General features: G+C 36.0%; 1 protein-coding gene across 2 annotated transcripts in view; it reads right to left on the bottom strand.

The window, feature by feature from the left end:
* Positions 1-19,952, bottom strand: part of paplna (papilin a, proteoglycan-like sulfated glycoprotein) — a 41,916-nt gene that overhangs the window by 13,875 nt on the left and 8,089 nt on the right. Inside the window, exons 5-19 of one of the 2 annotated variants that reach the window (XM_051133400.1) lie at positions 19,763-19,823; positions 19,106-19,208; positions 18,749-18,879; positions 17,444-17,567; positions 17,279-17,359; positions 17,019-17,191; positions 14,826-14,949; positions 12,632-12,758; positions 12,370-12,441; positions 9,132-9,336; positions 5,091-5,267; positions 4,853-5,003; positions 4,529-4,609; positions 3,831-3,972; positions 3,656-3,743 (exon numbers count right to left, since the gene is read on the bottom strand). In XM_051133400.1, coding sequence (XP_050989357.1) covers positions 3,656-3,743; positions 3,831-3,972; positions 4,529-4,609; positions 4,853-5,003; positions 5,091-5,267; positions 9,132-9,336; positions 12,370-12,441; positions 12,632-12,758; positions 14,826-14,949; positions 17,019-17,191; positions 17,279-17,359; positions 17,444-17,567; positions 18,749-18,879; positions 19,106-19,208; positions 19,763-19,823 — 1,840 coding nt within the window. The remainder of the gene's footprint in view (positions 1-3,655; positions 3,744-3,830; positions 3,973-4,528; positions 4,610-4,852; positions 5,004-5,090; positions 5,268-9,131; positions 9,337-12,369; positions 12,442-12,631; positions 12,759-14,825; positions 14,950-17,018; positions 17,192-17,278; positions 17,360-17,443; positions 17,568-18,748; positions 18,880-19,105; positions 19,209-19,762; positions 19,824-19,952) is intronic. The other variant, XM_051133401.1, reaches the window with a different exon arrangement.

Here is a 19,952-nt window from a genome sequence, read left to right as displayed (position 1 = left end):
TGTGAAGAGAACATGACATTTTTCCTCAAAATCCCCAAATAGTTCTTTGGACAGTCAGCAACCTCCAGAACATGTACACCAGACCAACTGAAGTAATGCCAACCATGTAGGACAAGACCCTACAGGTTGTGAGGGGGGAGTGAAGCATCTGTTGAAAAACCTGGCCAACTGATTGAAAATCAGGCCCTCCAGAAGCCCTGATCTAGAGGATCTTTCCATCAGCATAATTGGCTTTGTTTTGTAACAATTGCACAACAAGACGTCCCTCAAGCTCTAACTCTTGGAAGGTCAAAAATAATATAGTGTGAATATCTTTGAGACTATATTAAAAGATACATTTTTTTTGGTTGACATTTATGGTTGTCATGGTCTGAACACTGGAAGTTGGCAGCTGGAAGTTGTCCCAGTTTGGAATACAGTCAGGCTCCTTGCTATCTTTAACCCTCTGGGGTTGAAGACCGCACCAGTGCAGTCTGTCACATTTTTTCTTGATGACCGTGAAAAGAACTAAAAATAATCCATTATTCTTGATCGTACAGATCAAGAATAACGGACAGGTCTACAGGTCTACTTTTATTTATGTATAGTCATAATAACAACAAAACAATGTGCTCTTGTAAAATAAAGAAAACAGTGTGTGCTCTCTGCCTTCTTGATCTCTGTCAGCTTTCTTCACAGACACATAAATAAAGCAACCTAAATCTAAATACTTGCCTCACAGACATGAGCAATATATCTATAGAAAGCTTGAAGTGTCTACTTTTAAACTAAGTAAATCATGTTGAAAACTAAAAATCTCTGATAAAGTAATCCTTATGAAACCAATGAGAGGTCCAGTCTTTCCCGTCTTTTGATCATGCCCACAAGCCGATAACGCTTTCCAAATTATAATCATTTGCGAACGTGTAAATGCCCACATCACCTCCATAAACAAACGTGAAGATTCATGAAGTTTTGGTTTCTGGTAGAAGATGCGGTGAGAGGAATAAGAAAGAATTCAGAAGAGCGCAATGCGTCGCATGGCTTGAGCCAGTGGAGGAGATCATTCTGATGAGTGTCTATTACTACACCTATGGTGTAGCCTGATGTGCACCTCTCCAAAAATGTTACAGCACGTCAATTTTACATGGACCGCAAGCGCTGTGATTGGTCTGCTAGAACCCCTCCCTCCATATGTATTTCAGTTTTGAGTGTGTTTAAGTGTACGTTAATTTATTTTTATGTTACACCTTTTTATTTAAAAAAAAAACAAAGCAAAAAACATATAATGCTATAATGCTTCTTCGACAAGCTGCTTCTTCTCCGGCTTTTGCCGTGGTACTGTGGGTTACACCAGCAACATGCCTGTGGACGACGTGGGCAATGATGCAGTGGTATAAATGAAAACAATTGCACAGCCTACTGCAAAAAAAAAAAGCCTTTACTGGTAAAGTCCCAGTGTTTAAATCAGTATGTTCAATAATGTGTCTTTGACCTTCACTGTGTATATTTAGATTATACTATGTTGTTAATAAAATACGAATAATCAAAAACCCCCTTATTTTAATCTCCTCACAGTCTTTCTTACCTGCCTCACAGTAACACTGTGGCCACTCTGATGGCCCATTAGGAGAGGGCCCTTTGTCTAAGGTGTGAATCACTAAATATTCATGGTCATTGTCACTCCCTTGCATACGGCCTTTCTAACACAAAACATGTCTTACAAAAGTTAAATCAATATAATGTTTTCTGCATAATTTTGTAGAAAAAAACTGTAATCTGCCAGATTCAGTTCTCAAAATCTTGTGAACAAATGTTCTGTATGTGTTTTATGGCTTTATTCCGGTGACTTAAAAATAGTTTTTCACGAGCCACACATAAACGTTTTCTCAAAAACATTTATGCTGCTCACATATTATTGTAGTCCAGTTTGTGCTGATTACAGTGTAATCAGACTTCAGCCATTAATATGTTTTTAAGATACTGAAAAAAGCACAAATGTCAGTGCATGTCAATGTCTAGGCCCCAAAACCCCCTCAGACCCCAGAAGGTTAAAGTCGCTTTCTGATGGCCCTTTTTTCTTCCAAGGACATGATAGTGACATGTGTTATCACACTTCTCATGAGGCGTGTCTGTCTGGGAGGCCATCTGTGAACCCACTTTTCCCTCCCTAGATGACACTGGATGAAGTTGGTCATCTTTTTTACTTTAAGGACGAACAAATCACCCTTGTCATGGGCCGTGTCCATCTGGGAGTCAATGTTCCATTGTTGCGCTGTCCCCAAGGAGTTCTCTGCATATATGATCTTAACAAAGAAGCTTTTTGACCAGTAATTTGTATATTATCAGTAGTTGGCATATTGTCTAGTTTCACTCCACTGGCATTGTTTAGTTTCATGTCACGCCACTGAATTTGTACCTTGAAGGTTCCCTGAGGGTGGGATTTGGCAGCTCGATAGGACCACATCTTGCATGGGCACCTATGACCTTTTGGCGCAATAATATGTTCTGGAGCAGGGGTGTCCAGTCCTGCATCCTACTTCTGAAGGGCCAATTTCCTGTAGAGTTTAGTTCCAACGTGCCTGCCTGGATGTTTGTAGCCATCCTAAAAAACCTTGATTAGCTCATCCAGGCGTGTTTAATTGGGGCTGGGGAAGCCCTAATCTAGAGAATCTAGCAATCAGGATGGCTGGCTTTCCTGTCACAATTGCTCAACATGGGCCTCTCTGGGACAAAGAGTACCTCAAGCTCTGCCTCTTGCCATTCCTCATACTGATCCTGAGCCCAAGACCATGCAGGAGTTACAAATGTCATTGAATTCTTTGTAGTGTTCACATTTCCCACCCTGCATTCCTACAGTGGGTCAATCCTGTTTCCAAAGCTCAGTCCTTGTGGACTTTGGGGCTGCCGCTGGTGGCCAAGTGGGGCCAAAAGGGGGTAAAAAAGGGCTCTCCACCAAAAACCTGCCAGCTCGTAAGTTGGAACAGCAGTTCACTGTGCCATACCCGATTATCAAGATCCTCAGTCTATTTTTCAGGCTTTCAGTCTCCCTCCATAGAGTCTAACCCATGAGTTTCATGTTAAATGTGTCTGTCATAGTTCTTTGAATTCTCCCATCTTGAGTGTATGTTTCATAGCTACCAATTGTTACTCACTGGAAGATAAATAGGCATGGATACACCTTACCGTTTTTTGGGGAATGCTGGGATAATATGTCATGATAATGTGTATCAGGTTTTGCGTGCATTCATTTGGTGAAATTACTTTTATGAACTCCATACATCACTTTGTTCCTCAGACAAGCCCTGTATTATAGTTCACGCTTTTTCTATGGCAGCACTGTGACTGGAATGGGTCCCCATTGAAGATTAAGGCTCAGGTGATGTTTTTAAGCATGATGATTTGGCAGGTCGTTTAAGTAATGCTTATGTAACTGATTAATTTGCTATGCACAACACTTTGGTGTGCCTTGTACTTTTATAAAGTATGACTTTGAGCTGAGTTGATTTCACAAAGAGTAGGAATGTGGTAGATGCTTACTTTAAAGAAGTCTGAATGTGCTTTCTAAGTACACTTGGAAACAAAATGGAACAGGCAAAACCTGGACTGGATTAAGCTGCTGAAACTGTTCTGGAGCATTCCAAACTAATTTGATATGTGCAAATGAAACACTCACTGCTGGAGACCAGTGTGACCAGGAATCTGGACAACCCCCCTTGTTGGGACCTTGGGCTATGGTCACACCATCATGACAACAGCCATACCTGAGAACAGTGCATTTGCATTAAATTACTGGTAAAACACAGAATAATGTGACTTTAGATGATTAACTCATCCAAGTCCATGTGTACCTGCTCCATGTGCACGATGGTGGGCCTTGGTCCTGTGGACAGCCTTGGTGCTGAGGTCCACTGGCTGGGGTACTTCCATCAGGACAACAGCCATAGTAGCTCTGGCTACAGTGATGATTGTGGACAGCATTGTTTTCAGGTTCTGTTGTGTTAGAAAATAGAAAAATAACAAGGACCTTATTAAATGTTTCAGACATTCTTCAGGATAAAATAAATAATTTTGACCATTCAAATTTGAACATAGGGCTGGGTGATATGACCAAAAATATGATCACAATATTTCATAACATACAATATCAATATTTAGCACAATATTAATCTACCATCATTTAACTGGGAAGGAAATGCTTTTCACATTAATTGTCTTGAGATTTAATATAAATAATCATCAAAAACGGTGTCTAATGAAATAACTTAAAACTTTAACAGTTTGAAAACTTAAACTTATTAGCGACATAATTTCTTATCATTGATATCAACAAATGTTTTTTGTTTGCTTTAACAATGTATAATTTATCACCCAGCCCTATTTGTAAGCCATAATTTGTAACATTTATTAGAACAAAATCCCTTACTGTCTACAGCGCAAAAAGTACTGGCAAACTAGCAGAAATAAGTCATACCGGTAAGCTTGTTAAGCCTTACACATTGCATGTGTGTATGGATGGAAAGATGGACAACTATGTTTAAAAACAAACCTTGCAAGATATCCTCAATGTACGGCAGGAAGCCATGAATGGTGTTATCGTGACCTGTTGGGTCCTGCATGCTGGGCACCTCTGCTCATGCCAGAAGAGAAAGACAGAGGCTTCATAATAAACCCACTGAAACACTTTAGACTTCTGTAACAAACTCTGAAGAAATCAGTAAACATTTTTTGAGATCATGCATCATATGTGAAAAGGCTATTCATTTATGTATAGAATGTGATTACATTTAATTCATCAAAAAAAGCTGTTACCATAAAGATGTAAAATGAAATTGTGAGTAGCATATGAAAAGCTCAAAAAATGCTTGTGTACCCTGAGGCCTGTAACAGGGCTGGGCGTTACATCCTTCCACGGTAGGAGGTTTGGGTTTGGACTGACACTCCTCTACCCTCTGCAGGTTTCTCTGTCTGTCTGAACAGATCACCTGCCGTTCCCGCAGCCCCGAGCCACAGCTCTTAGAGCACTTGAGAGACAGTTTATGAGCAGGTAAGCTTATGTCATATATAATCAGGAGGGCTTATCTGTAAATGAGGTGTGGATTCTTCCTTACCAGGCCCCAGTCTCCTATATGCCAGCCAATGGGGCTCCTGCACACAGGCATCTCACAGGCCTGAGTCCTGGGCGGCTTCGCTTGGGTCCCACACGCATAGTCCTCCAGAGAAGCTCCGTCTGAACCCACACACACCACATCTCGTGTCTGTTTCCCAGAGCCGCACGTCACAGAGCACTACACAAACATTAATAGGTTTGAACTCATGAAGGAATCCACTGCAATATATAATGAAATAAACTGTAAAGCAATCAAATACTAGAAATGTACTAGAAGTGTTTGCAGACAGACAAATCTCCAATTTCGCTAATTTGTCCTAAAAAAAGGCATAAAAAATAAAGCCTATTTAAGAATCATTAATACGGTTTTTACATTGCAACAATAGTTTTAATGACAATTAAGCACATTTTCTTCAAACTGATATTGTAACACTTAAATTCCAGGAGTACTGCAATAAAATCCCATTTGTTAGCACTACATTTGTTACAGTTTTCATTTATCTTTGTTTGATAAAACATTATTTGATAAAAATACAACTGGTCATTTTTCATGTTAATTCAGGTCAATTAAATATTGTTAACAGATACAAATTTTAACTTTAATGATGTATTAGAAAAATTAGAAATTAAAGGAGAAGTCCACTTCCAGAACAAAAATTGACAGATAATGTATTCACCCCTCATCTAGTGAAGAGATCGGTTATTTTCATAAAAATAATACAATTTATATACTTTTTAATGTCAAACCCTCGTCTTGTCTTACTCTGCCTGGACTGTTTTTGTTCCGGTTCATGACAGTTAGGGTATGTTGAAAAATTCCCATCTCATGTTCTCCCTCAACTTCAAAATCGTTCTATATCACTGTTTTACCTTTTTTGTTAAGGATTTTTGATCTTCTTTGCATGTTCACTTTGCAAACACTGGGTCGGTACTTCTGCAGCGATGTAGGATGATTTTGAAATGATTTTTGAAGTTGAGGGAGAAAATGCGAGTGGAGTTTTTCGACATACCCCAACTGTCTTGAGTCAGAATACACAGAGTTTAGAGAGAGCAAGACAAGATGAGTGTTTGAGATTAAAAAGTACTTAAATTGTATTTTTTTAATGAAAACAACCGTTTCACTAGATAAGACCCTTCTTCCTCGGCTGGGATTGTTTACAACCGCATTTGGGATCGTTTAAAGCCACATTTAAACTGCATTTTGGAAGTTCAAAATCGGGGCACCATATCAGTCCATTATATGGAGAAGAATCCTGAAATGTTTAACTCAAAAAACATAATTTCTTTACGGCTGAAAAAAAAGACATGAACATCTTGGATGACAAGGTGGTGAGTACATTATCTGTAAATTTTTGTTTCGGAAGTGGACTTCTCCTTTACCATTAACTGAGATTAATAAATGTTTTAGAAGTGTTTTTCATTGTCATTGTTAATTCATGTTAATTAATGTAATTTACTAATGTTAACAAATGAAACTTTGTTATTGCTATTACTGTAAGGTTTTAATCTCAAGTAATTGAAAATTCTAATTTTTATCAATGGAAATTCTTGTTGCATTACTATAATATCCTATTTTTTTCTTTAATACATAGTTCAGTCATGAAACTCTAACTAATCGCTAATTCATTCACATGCCGTAGCACCAGCCTATCAGCAGTACTTCCTAATCCATATAAGCATATTTAGTGTATCCTAGCCTGCATGCGTTCGGCACATTGCGCGATTATGAAAGCTTATGCTACCCCTCCTCCTCCCTAGCACCACCTTAAGAGATCTGCTAGAAGGTTCTATATCTTTTAAAGCAGCCATCCTTCATTATTGTTTGACTAAGCTGAACTAATTATTGTATATCCTCTATAGCAGCAGCAGCAGCAGCATAGCAGATCTTATCCACCAAAATCAAGCGTATGTATATTTCATACCCATGCCAAATATATTTTGGTTGTAATTATCACTACAAGAGTTGTCATGACTGAACTGTAATTCAGTAAAAAACTGCATTTAAATTAGCATGAAGCAAATAATACAAATAGTACTACGATTATAAACAACATTTAATAATTTATATAATAATCTTTTTTAGCATTACAGTATTAAAAATCACTACTGGATGATACTGGATTAATATTAGAATTTATACAGAATGTGGCTAATTGTCATATGCTTGATTTTTTAAAAATAAAATAATGAATTACATTATATTTAAAGAAACTAAATTCTGTGAAATGAAAATGAAACTTCTGTCATCATTTACTCAACCTCAAGCTGTTCCAAACCTGTATGAGTTTCTTTATTGTTTGGAACATAGGAGATATTTTGAAGAATCAAAGATTAGCAGTCACTGACTTTCACAGATGGGAAAAATACCATGGAATTTAATGGCTACCAGCAACCTTTTCTGTGATCAACAGAAGAAAGAAATTCACATAGGTTTGGAACAACATGAGGGTGATTAAATGATGACAAAATGTAAATTTTTGGGTGAACTATCCCTGGCGTGAATTATTCATTTTATCAGCAGGTTTTGTTAGATTCACACACATACACAGTGGTGTAATGTAACTAAGTAATAATACTTTGTTACAGTACTTAAGAATTTTTTGGGAGTATCTGTGTACTTTACTTGAGTTTTTATATTTCAGCCAACTTTTACGTTTACTCCACATTTCCTAATTTAAATGTATACTTTTTCTCCGATACATTTCCCCGAAGCATATTCATTACTTACTACAAAATAGTCAGAAGTCAGAAGAACACAGACTGGAGGAAAGCAGGTTTGACGAATCAGTGGGCTGGCGCATCGGAGTCAGACTCCTAAAAACACCTTTGCTCATGCACAAACAAGTGCGCGCACAACCGCGGATGATTCATTTTCCACTGAAGTTGTGTCTGGGGTGTGCGATATACAATAAATCTTCTGCCATAATGGTAAGTGTTGTTGTAATGATGTGCAATGTGACATTATCAAGTAGGCTATATCACCAAATTACACACAGAGTGAACACATGTTGATTTATTAGTCTATTAAAACTCAAAATTCCAGGCATTCTAAATTGTAGATGGCAAAAGTGCTTCTGTATGCTTTTTATATTTACACATAATAGTTAACTTAATCTATATCAGACAAGGAGGGTTTTTTCATTTTATAACACATTTAATAATCATTTTATACAAGTTCAGTAAAGCAATAAGTGACGTACATTTTATACATAATATTTCTTGTTTTTGCTCAATTTTGCCCAATGAAAATAGTTCCAAACAAAGATCACAGCACTGTTTTGCATCTCTGAGCAATGGACTGTGTTTACTTATTGAATGAATCAGCTTTTTAAATGAATCAGTTGATAAGAATGATTCAGTGATTCACTCATTAACACAGTCAAATGCTTTGTTCCAGAATGAATCAGCCGTTTTAATGAATTGGTTGAATCTCAATGACTCACTCGTTAACAGTCACTTGCCGCCACCTACTGGTGGTTTTAATTTCACATTTCGACTTTTTTTCATGTCTTAAATTATTTCAAATATCAGTATTAGGCCTATTTATGCATCTGTAACTGCAAATTAAATGCATCCATGTCCCGTCTGAGATACATTAAACTGTGTAAATAAATCTAAATGCTATTTCAGATGAGATTCCAGAAATGTTTTATGTTGGAATGAAAGACACTAAGTACCAGATGAAGTGCTTATTATTCTTACCCGAAAATACAAAATGGAAGAAAGAGTTAAAACCTAACACAATCTTTTTATATATATTTATTTGCTTCTTTTTCATTTTGCATTTACTTGTACTTTTACTTAAGTATGTTTAAGATTAAAAAATACTTTTTGTACTTAAGTACAATACATTTCACATACTATAAAAGTTATACTCATGTAATATTCTAAATGGTCTAACTTCTAACTTCTACCAAAGTCATTTTCTGTTAAGAGATCTGTACTTTTACTTAAGTACTTTATACACCACTGCACATACACACACACACAAAAACAAAAAAAACAACAAATTATTTTATCTGAATTTTTCAAGTTTATATACCTGGCTCCAGCTGGAAACTCTGTATTGAGCACATCTCTGCATGTTACAGTTCTGTTGGTTGAGCGGTCTGGGCGCGTAGGAGGCACACTGGGAATCCTCAACCACTCGTGATCCAGCTGAGTCGTGAGACATACACTCCACTCTCCTCACCTGAAGACCCCCTCCACAGGTCACCGGACACGGGTTCCACTCGCCGGTCACCCAGCTGAAACACGTACACACATATCCGCAGAAATAAAGCACAGCGACAGCAAGTTTATGGATTCATTTAGCCGGCCTACTCAATACCAGCTCCCACAGTGCCAGTCTAACCCAAAGAAACTGCATGCTTTGGGTTACATTTATGGATTGTGATAGGTTTTCTAGGTTAACTTCAATTTAAGATCTATTAGCACAAAAATATTTTGACTCGTCTCAGGTTTGGGCTTTTAATAGCAAATGACCAAGGCTTAATTCACTGTGTATGCATTACAGGAGTAATTGCAGTATAAATTGCTTTATATAAACAGCACTTTAACATCCAATCTCAAAAGTCCTATTCTGGAATCCACAGATACTTAGAATAAAAGTAACTGAGTAACAGGGTTTGTTAGTGATTTTATATTTATTTTAATAGCATATTTAAAATATTTATTTATAATGCTGTTTCTTGTCTGTTTGATTCCGTTTCAAGCACAAAACATTTTTTATTGTTTCCACAACTGAAGGACGAGTCAAAATGATTTACAGTGGTAATCGATAGCATGCCACAGAAATTGCATTTAACCTAGAACATTGAGTGCAAAGACAAAAGCTATTGTTATAGTTCACAAATACACACCACTACATACATTAACAAACATGTAAAGATTTCTGCATTCTGGAAAATTACAAGGACAAAGCAAGTGTTCGGAAGAAACACTTGGCCTGTCAAAGTCGAGCAGGTGCTCGCAGAAACCTGAAGACGAGAGGAAAAATATGAAGATGAGTGACGAGGGGACAAAAGAATTCAGTCTCTCCCACAACAAAACACAAAAGCACATGTTCTCTGGCAGGTCGATCTGCTCAGGGACCATGACAGTTTCAGGTTTCTGTACATGAACATCAGAGGAAAATCCCAGGGGTACCGCCATGACAAGTGAAAGACATTATTTGAACAGACCAAATGCTGCTTTCTACTTCACACGAAAATATACTCAGATAAAAGGCAAACTAAATCAAAAGAGCACATTAAACCGGCGACACCCAGACAGTGGATTTAACAAAACATCTATATCATACATGTAGGCCATGATTTACTGAAGGTTTGCATGTAAACCCTGCTGATCTACTAATGCAATATAGTAAATAAAAAATCAATAAATCAATCAAATAATATGGCATTCAGTCATGGCCAATATTTAGTAAAAGGTTCAATTTACATAATTCGTCCAACCTGCACAATTATTCGTTTACAAAGTGCACCCAGTACACTAATATAACACAAGCTAATTGGTACTATCTATTTTAGATCTTAGTAAATAAGGCCCATCATGTATATAAAATATATACATAGAAAATAGATCTACAATGCTCACAAAACAGACACTAAAACATACAGTTCCCTACCTAGAACACAGACAGCAGCTCAGCTCAGAGCTCTATGTTTCATAAATGTAAAGGGCAGGATTCAGTGTAATATTTACTGAGGTGAAACCACTGCAGTGTCTATAAAGCAAAACAGAAAACCCTCCTCTGACACACGAGGGAGGATCAAAGAGACGGATGAAGCTCTGAGCTGAACAGTTGCCCCGGGCCTTGGTTCATCTTCACATGTGAAGGAACCAGCGCTCAAAAGACTCCAACAAATAAACATCGCACTAAACATGTAAAACATTGGTGCAAACTGAACTCAAACACATATTAATGATTAATGAGCAATCTCTTGGATGTGCCAGCCAAGGTTATTATATTATATTATATTAAAGTTATATACTTATATATACTTATTTTAATACTTATTTAATGTCAGCTAGATGCAAAGCAAGAGTTCTCGCTTTCATTTAGCTTAATTTGATGTACTAAAATAATTAAACAGAGATAAAAATTAAATATAAAAATATTTATATTTAAAAAGTATTTTTTTAATGACAAAAATGCAACAAAATTAATCAATTGTCAACTAAAATGAAAACAGAAAATATACAATATAAAATACAAGAAAACTGAAATTCAAAATACAAAAAATACTAATACTTTTCTTTATACTTATTTTATTACTTGTCTTTAATAATACTTAGTCTTTTACTGAGTACAAATGACATGAAATTTTATGTAATCTAGATTACTAATTTTAGGTAATGTATTCTGACTACTTTTGGATTACTTTTAGATTACGTTTGACCTAACTCATTTATAGATTTAAATTGGATTATTGTTATATATGACCATTAAACAACATCAGAGAACATGCAAATGTGTTGTTAAATTCATTAAATATTAAATGTAAATCTCCTCAAGCAAATATTGTAGGTCAGAGAGGTTTGACTGATAAAAAGTTTTCCCTTTTTTGGGAATCCCTGCATCCCTTGAACAAACATTATTATATATGAAAACAGCAATGAAATGGCCAAAGTATTCCAGGTTTAATATATTTTTTTTGTCAGATTAGTTTGGTAACGTGCGTTATTATGAATCTCAAACATTGTACAATTGACTGAGAGCTGCTTTTGTCCCCAAATTCAGATGCATGGATTGCTAATTTACATGACATTTACATGGCCATTATATATTGTGAATTCTCAATGTGTTCAATAATAAATACAAATTGAATCTTTTAAAAAAAATTTAATTTCAGAAAAAAAAAGTAGGGAGAATAACTAAACCTATAATAATTTACTGCTGGTGAGTGAATAATTTGTTAATAAATTATGTAATCCATAAAAAAGAAAAAAAAACTCTAATCTGATTATAAGCATTTTAAAATGTAGTAAAATCTAGTTATAAGTACTTAATGTTTGTAATCTGATTATGTAATCAGTTACTGCCCAGCACTGCATATGCAGTGTAAAAGTTATACTAACAGACTGTTTTGGATATAATCTGGTGCTGTGTGTACTGGGAAATCAGTTCACATAGACACTTAAGATTCTTTAGGAAATCTCATAATGTACTCCAGAGGCACCTGAACATGTGAGATTCCTGAGAGATTGCATAGACTGGACACGAATGTGTGTTTGAGGTCATGCGCTGCAGTATATCAGCCGCTGAAGGCTGTTACCTGTACACTTGTACATTGACTCGTGGTGCTTCCATGGGCCTCCACGAATGCGGCTCGTACACATACGCCAACCTTACAGAACAGGAACAGTACAGCCAAAGCTGTCAGACCCAACGATTCTCCACAAGTCAGACAGCAACCACAACATTTTAACACATTTGTGGGCAGAAATCAGTTTCTGATTAAATAAACACTGTAGAGAGAAACTCCAGTTATTAATGCACCAAACACACTACAATAAGCTAAGGTAAAAGTGCTGTACCTGCGGGTTTGTGGACATTGCTGCTCATTGCATGTGCGGTTACTGAGGGGTCGAGGAATGGAGGCACACAAGTAATCAGAATACGCTTCGTTATCAAAGGTACAGAAGACCAGACGTGACTGGTAACCTAAAATATATGGAAGAAAAATATGTACAATTACATAAATACAGAACACACAATAGTTCTCAAACACAGGCCAGATCAAACCTCCAAGGTAGCCTTAAAATTATTTATATGTAAATAAATATACCAAAATGTATTTAAAATACATTTATTTGATGCTAAGTATACTACAGATACATTTACATATTTAAAAACAAAAAAAAACAAAAAAAACACTCCAGCTGTACTTCTAGTATACTAAACTGGAATATTTAAAGTCTGCTATATATTTTAGGTAATTTAATTATTAGAATTACTCAGAATTATAGTTTCTGTACATAAAGTTTGAAATAAGCACCTTTGTCATTACAGCAGAAACGTCTGGAAATATGGAATTGAAATGTTTTAAATTATTTGACTGAATTATTTTAATACACTGCTACACCTGCACTATAAAAAAAAACAAAAAAACACAATTTGTTGAGTCAACTTCAAATAATTTGTTACCCTGCTGCCTTAAAAAGTTAGGTTCAGTCAACTCAAATAAGTGGAAAATGTTAAGTTGTACTAAGTGACAACTTAGATATTTGAGTTGACTAAACAAAAAAATTGGTTTGTTAAACTTAAAAGCTGGGCTTCTTACCCATCTGCCTTGAAATTTTAAGTTGAATCAACTCTAATATCTAAGTTGTCACTTAGTACAACTTAACATTTCAAGTTGACTCAACTTTTTTGAGTTGACTGAACTTAAAATTAAGGCAGCTGGGTAACAAATTATTTTAATTCGACTCAACAAATAGTTTTTTGCAGTGTAGCTTCTCTAAATAAAAACATTTGAAAATGAGCTGCTTATTACAGCATCTTTGGAATAAAATATCTTTTAGAATATATTTTATAGCAAAAACATCTTTGGATTAAAGTAGGTTGAGAAATACTAACAGTAACAGTAAAAGACTTTTTGCAGACTCTTCCTTGTTAAATATTCCAGTATTCGGTATTTTGCTTTAATGACAGCATGATCATGGTATGAGCAGTGTAAATATGTGCAAATCCAATGATCATGTTCTCCAGCATGATTTGTTACCAAAACCATAAAAGCTGATGCAATGTCACTATTTACAATTGATTTGTGACCTAGAAATAGCGCAGAATACTAAATATTTCTTAAATTTACATCTCAAATTGTCTCTGTGGTATCACGACTAAAGGCCTGTTCACACTAAGAAACATCATTTTAATGAAAACTAAGCGCGCGATAATGTTCTGTTTATTGTTCTGTTGCTACAGTTTTGTCAGCTGGAGCCTCAAATGCTCAAGGTCTTTAAAGCAGGATGGATTCTGATTAACTGTCAATGCTTTTATTGCCCATCATCTGATATAAAATTAATCTGAAAGTAATTTCAACAATATTGTTTCTCTGTGTCGTTACTGTGGTGTACACTCTTCTCATAAAATTAGACTGATTATTGAAACTTCATGTAATTTTCAGTATAATATAACCGGTGTGAACAGTTATTAGGCATAAACTGCTGTATCTTGGCACCCTGCCGTTTTCTGCTTTCCTTCTTACTAGATATTCATAAAAACTGTTATTAAACATCATCATGTACATCTCATGAACAGCAGCCCTCCCAAGCTCTGATGATACGGTTCTCAACTGCAATTGGCCTTGATGTTCCTCAGTGAAAACACTTCTGCTGCAGCTGGTCTTTAATCAGAGATGAAATATGCTAGGAATTAAACACCCCCTTCATACTCTTCAAACAGTGCCACTTTTGAGCTTATCTTCCTCAGGATGTGCAGTACGTCTCTACTGGAGCTGGCTGCCTCAGCACACACCCTACCTGCCCTCAGGTGTGTTTGAGACACAAACCCTTACCAGTGAATGCATTTGGAACAGACTTTACATAAAAGCCCTTAATCCAAAATAATAGCAATTTGAAATCTATGGATGCTAACAGATAAAGTGCAACAACGAAACATGTATTATAGATGCTTTCTTTTCACTAGTCTAAAATAGTCTAAAAAAACAGAAACTAAGCCTGCTAAATTTCCTCAATGCAAACTGCTTACTGGTGTTTTGACACTGACCTGAGCCGCACTCCTTGCTGCAGGCAGACCAGGAGCCGTAGCTCCAGTAGTATCCCTCTGTTGTGCGTCCGTTCGGCAGATAATACTCATACTCCACTCCCTCATTGTCCTCTTGAGTGATGAGCTGTAAAGGCACAAAGACACTGGTGGTCATAGTGATCTATGTAAAATATGTCTCAAACAGGTAAAGGCACACATATGTTTTTGTTGACATTCTGCAGGCTCTTCATTGCAGTGGTCTTGGATTTTACAGATACTGACACAGACTATGGCTAGTAAACCAGAACTGATAAAACAGACTTCAAAGTTTTGACATATCACAAGACAGATCGTGGTCTACAAGACCTGATTTTGGTCATACTGTACCCCAGTTTGTTTCATGGCTCCAGCAGTGATCACTGACACTCATTCTGTTTGGACTGGTGGATCACACAAACATCCTGATCCGTACTATAAGTGGATTATGCAGTTGACTCAGGATCCATTGTTATGTAGCTGTTTTGTTCAGATGTATTTATATGCTTATGATTTGTAAACTGCACTGAGCACAGGCTAAAAAGCTGTAAATACATTTTATTTTGTTCATTTTTAGCTATTAATTTTTACATTTCATACAGGTGACAACAGTGATTATTATTATTATTAGGGAACATTTAAGGTGTATCTATTGTTCTTTAGCTTAGAAGTTATTAGAAGTCTAAGAAGATGGTAGGACTAACCAAATAGTTGACTAACCATTAGTCGACAAGAAGAGGTATGATCGACCAAAATATTATTAGTTGTTTAGTCGCAAAGAAAAAAATTCACAGGAAGTGGCACACACAGTCCATGACGGACAGATCATAAACGGCTGGTCTATGTGGTAATAAAGTACATCAGGCAGGACATCCAAACACTCACCTATCATTCATTGACCTCAAATATGGCTTTTCATCTGAAAATGTATGTAGTAGCATCCGTGCAAGCAGCTCAATCTAATGTACACCTAGTAAAAGGTGCGCTATTCAATTGTCTGTGTGGAGTGTCGAAGCTGAACAGTAGCGCACTTACACGACAGATGGAGGCGGCAGAGCGGTCACTTGCTTTTAAAATACTCCGTCATTTTTGGTCATACAGATAAGAGTAATACATCTTTTGAATATGTAAAGACTCTACGTTTATTTGTGTGCACTCACAATAACAACGAAACGTTGCGCTTTTGTAAAATAATGAAAGCAAAAGCATGTGTTTTCTGCTACCTCAGTCTCTCAGTTACATTACTGTAATTTAGCACTTACAGTACACTTGCCAAAAATATTTTGAATTACGCAAATGTGAAAATAAAGTGTTCAATTATGAGAGTTCATTTGATTTTGCTTATATAAACATGAGCCATGCTTAAAAGGTAAAAGGAACATGTTTCTACAATTTATAGTAAGTTTTTCGGTATTTCGGGTTTTAAGTACAATTTGTTTGAAGTTATGGTGCTTCATATAACATTATCTAGAGTAATAAGTGAAGAGTTCAAATGCAAACTTGAACGCGTCAATTTTTCATGCCTCACAGACATGAAAAATGTATCTATAAAGAGCTAAATGTCTACTTACAAATGAACAAATTCAAAAACAAATATTCTCATATTATGTAATCCGTATGAAACATGCATACAGGCACATCCACTACTGCAATGACAACTAACTTCATATCTTATGCCCAAAACAAAGAAAGCACTAGTTTATCAATAAATTATTAAAATGTTAATGCAGCCTCCTCACTGTTTTCTCCTGACACATTCATAATCATGACTTCTGCTGGTGTGCTGTGGCAAGCTTTATGCGTGCACTTAAGCATTTATAAGGCTATGTGGGCAATTAAAGGCAAATTATTATGTTTTAAATGGTTTATTAATAAACGACAAAGACAAATAGTCGACTAATGCTTAAAATGAACAACTACTGGTCGACTAGAAATATCTTTAGTCAAGGGCAGCCCTAGAAGATGCATGTTGTGTTTCCAAATGCATGTTAAAGCAATTCTGAAACAAGAAGCTTATGTATTTATTTCATTAAATCAGAGCATTTGCAATTTGATAATTGCACTAGCCATATCCCAATTTCAGTTTAATTTTAATCAATCGTGCAATTCCACTTCCAACATTGGTTCACAAAAACACACATAAATCAAATAAGGAAACCTTAATTAATATGCTCTCACCTCTAGCACTAGGGGCTCAGTGGTCGGGCCACGACCTGTGATGATCTCAGGAGTCTTTTCCCCCTCTGTTCCCCTCTGGTAATACAGCACGGTGCCGGCAATAGGTGCAGCGCGAGAGTAATCGATCACCCAGTGTCCATTAAGGTAGTACTCACCACGCAAGTTTTTGATTGCTGTCAGAGGAAAAATGCAATGATGTAAAGGTCAGTGCTGCTGATGATGAAAAGATTAGGATTAGGATCTTACTCACATACACTCACCAAGGTAATTGCGTGTTGGTACTCTTTCCTTTATGCGGATAGAGGTCGCCCCGACAGGGATGATGAACATCTGATTGTAACCTGTAAGTAAGTGGCAGAACTACTTTTTTAGGCACAGGAACGTACATAAATTTGTTAATGCATTTGGATCTGGGGTGAGTTTACCTTTGGGCAGGTTGCGCATTGAGAAATTGGTTTTGACTAGACTGCATGACTGTCCGTTTCCTCCACACTGGAGACAGGGATCCTCCTCCTGATGTGACTCCAGCATGTTATCACAGCCAAGACGCTGTGAGCAAACAAAGAACAAAAACGACGCTGTAGTTCTCCAAACACGTCAAGGTAAAATACAAGGACTGAGGCTGTGCAATTTAACAAAGATGCTATTGTTCAAAAGGAAGTTCACTTAATTAAAGTTTAATTTAAATCAATTGTGTATATGCTGATTATTTAATAAGTGGACCTCATTAAAAAAACTAACAAATGAATAAATGTTAAAATGAATACCAAGAATTATAATATTTACTAAACCACGTCAGGCAAGAAAGCACCTGCACTCGGGACGCGCAAAACTACATATTTCTATAATTGACTAGTCAGATGGGTGGGATGTCTGGATGAATAGTCAGTCTTAAAGGGTTAGTTTATTCAAAAAGAAAATGTCGTCATCGTTTTCTCACCCTTCATGTTTCATAACACATTTGATGTGCTCTGTGTATGTGTGCTGATCAAAGTTTATATATGAATCAGTGCTGTTTTATTATCACTGTGATACTGTTATAGCTTTTATTAATAGTATAAATTAGTTTAAATTTTAATATTTTCCATTTTAACTTAATTTTAGTTAAAGTCTTACTAATTTTGTTTTTGTCATTTTTTACTGATTTCATTTAAAATTCGTAATCATTTTAATCTAAATGCAAATGAGAAATGTTGTCTTGGCAGTTAGCTAAAATAAAATGCTTTTTGTTTGTGCATTTTTTAGTTACTGTTTATTTTATTTCAAGTTAGTTTTAGTTCTAGTTGACTGTAAAAGCCCAAATCAAACTGTTCATTATATAAAAAGTGTATGGAGACCTTTGGATAGAGCATTATAACAGGAGCAAAACAGGCGATTTGAGGTCTGCCAGTACCTGTTGTGAAATTTGTTCCTGTGGGCAGGGGATTTGTTACACAAGCAGTGTTTTGATGTCTTTAGCAGCGGTGCTGTAATGGGGAATGAATTTAGAAACCACTTGGAGAGAATTTAATAACAGTAGTTCTGTCTCTAAATCCATCTCTTTTGTAAAAAGAAGAAAAATCCAAAGACAAATAAAATCTAAAACACTACTGGATTTCAGTAATTCACTAGTTGACTGGTCGAACATCCTGACAAATGAGCAACTCTTTCAAACGGCATATGAGATTTATTTCACACATTTAGGTAAGTTGGTTAAAATAACTATGGTTGACCAAAGAAGATGTGCTAACCTTACAGAGACCATCAACACAGATGTCCTTTCCTCCAGGGTGGCAGGGTGTGCCGTCCACCACCGCAGACTTGTGCCGATAGTAGAAGTTCTCACCTTTGGGAATGCAGTTCAGCTCACAGGGATTTTCTCCTGAGCAGAAGAGAGAAGTCATCTGTACAGAATTTATTTTTAAACAGCAAAGATATTAGATAAAACGCAACCATGTTTCTTCTACACATGTCATATGGACTACTTTTATATTTACATGGTGCTTGACAGTTGCTTTAAACTTCTAGATGTACAGTATTCCTTGATACATTTTTAATTTTCTTGTCAATCCACCCAGCACACAGAATCACATCCTGTCTGTACATACCACCATAGTATGGCAGCCATTTGTAGCGCTTTCCTTGAAAATCAGTGCCATCAAACTGAGAGCACTGCTCCTCTCTGAAATCCCTGGATCCCTCAGGACAGTCCTAATGACTCAGATAAAAAGAATGTTTGGGGTCAGAAAGTTTTTTTTTAATTAATACTTTTTTTTTATTCAGCCAGGATGCATTAAAATGATCAAAAGTGACAGTAAAAACATGTATAATGTTACAAAAGATTTCAGCTGTTCTTTTGAATGTTATATTTAACAAAGAATTCTGGAAAAAAAATGTATCACTGTTTCCACGAAAATGAAGCAGCACTACTTTTCAACATTGATAATAATTAGAAATGAATCATGTGACACTGAAGACTGGAGTAATGATGCTGCAAATTCAGCTTTGCATTACAGCAATAAATTACATTTTACAGTATATTCACACAGAAAACAACTGTTTTAAATTGGAACAATTTTTCAGAATATTACTGTTTTTTACTGTATTTTTGATCAATAAAATGCAGTCTTAGTGAGCAGAAGAGGCCTCTTTCAAAAACATTTATGACCACAAAATTTTAAACAATAATGTAGATATTATGGCAAAATAAAAATAATTTCTATCAGGCACATGGGTCATTGAGCAAAAGGGATTTCTATGCATACCTGGATATTACATGAGCGATAGGACTTATCTGGACCCACGCAGCTGTGACCTCCATCAGTCCTGTAGAAAGAGGACAGATGTATTAAAGGTGAGATTTTACAAGGATGTTTTCACAAAAAACAGTATTGCAAGGCAATCTGGTAAAGATTAGTCTTCATTTTTGCAGTTGACATTGTTTTTAACAGGCTT

This window comes from Labeo rohita, chromosome 17 (genome assembly GCF_022985175.1).
Source record: "Labeo rohita strain BAU-BD-2019 chromosome 17, IGBB_LRoh.1.0, whole genome shotgun sequence".
Taxonomy (NCBI): domain Eukaryota; kingdom Metazoa; phylum Chordata; class Actinopteri; order Cypriniformes; family Cyprinidae; genus Labeo; species Labeo rohita.
Note: the sequence above shows the minus strand (reverse complement) of the source record. Positions and strands in the feature narration are given on the sequence as shown.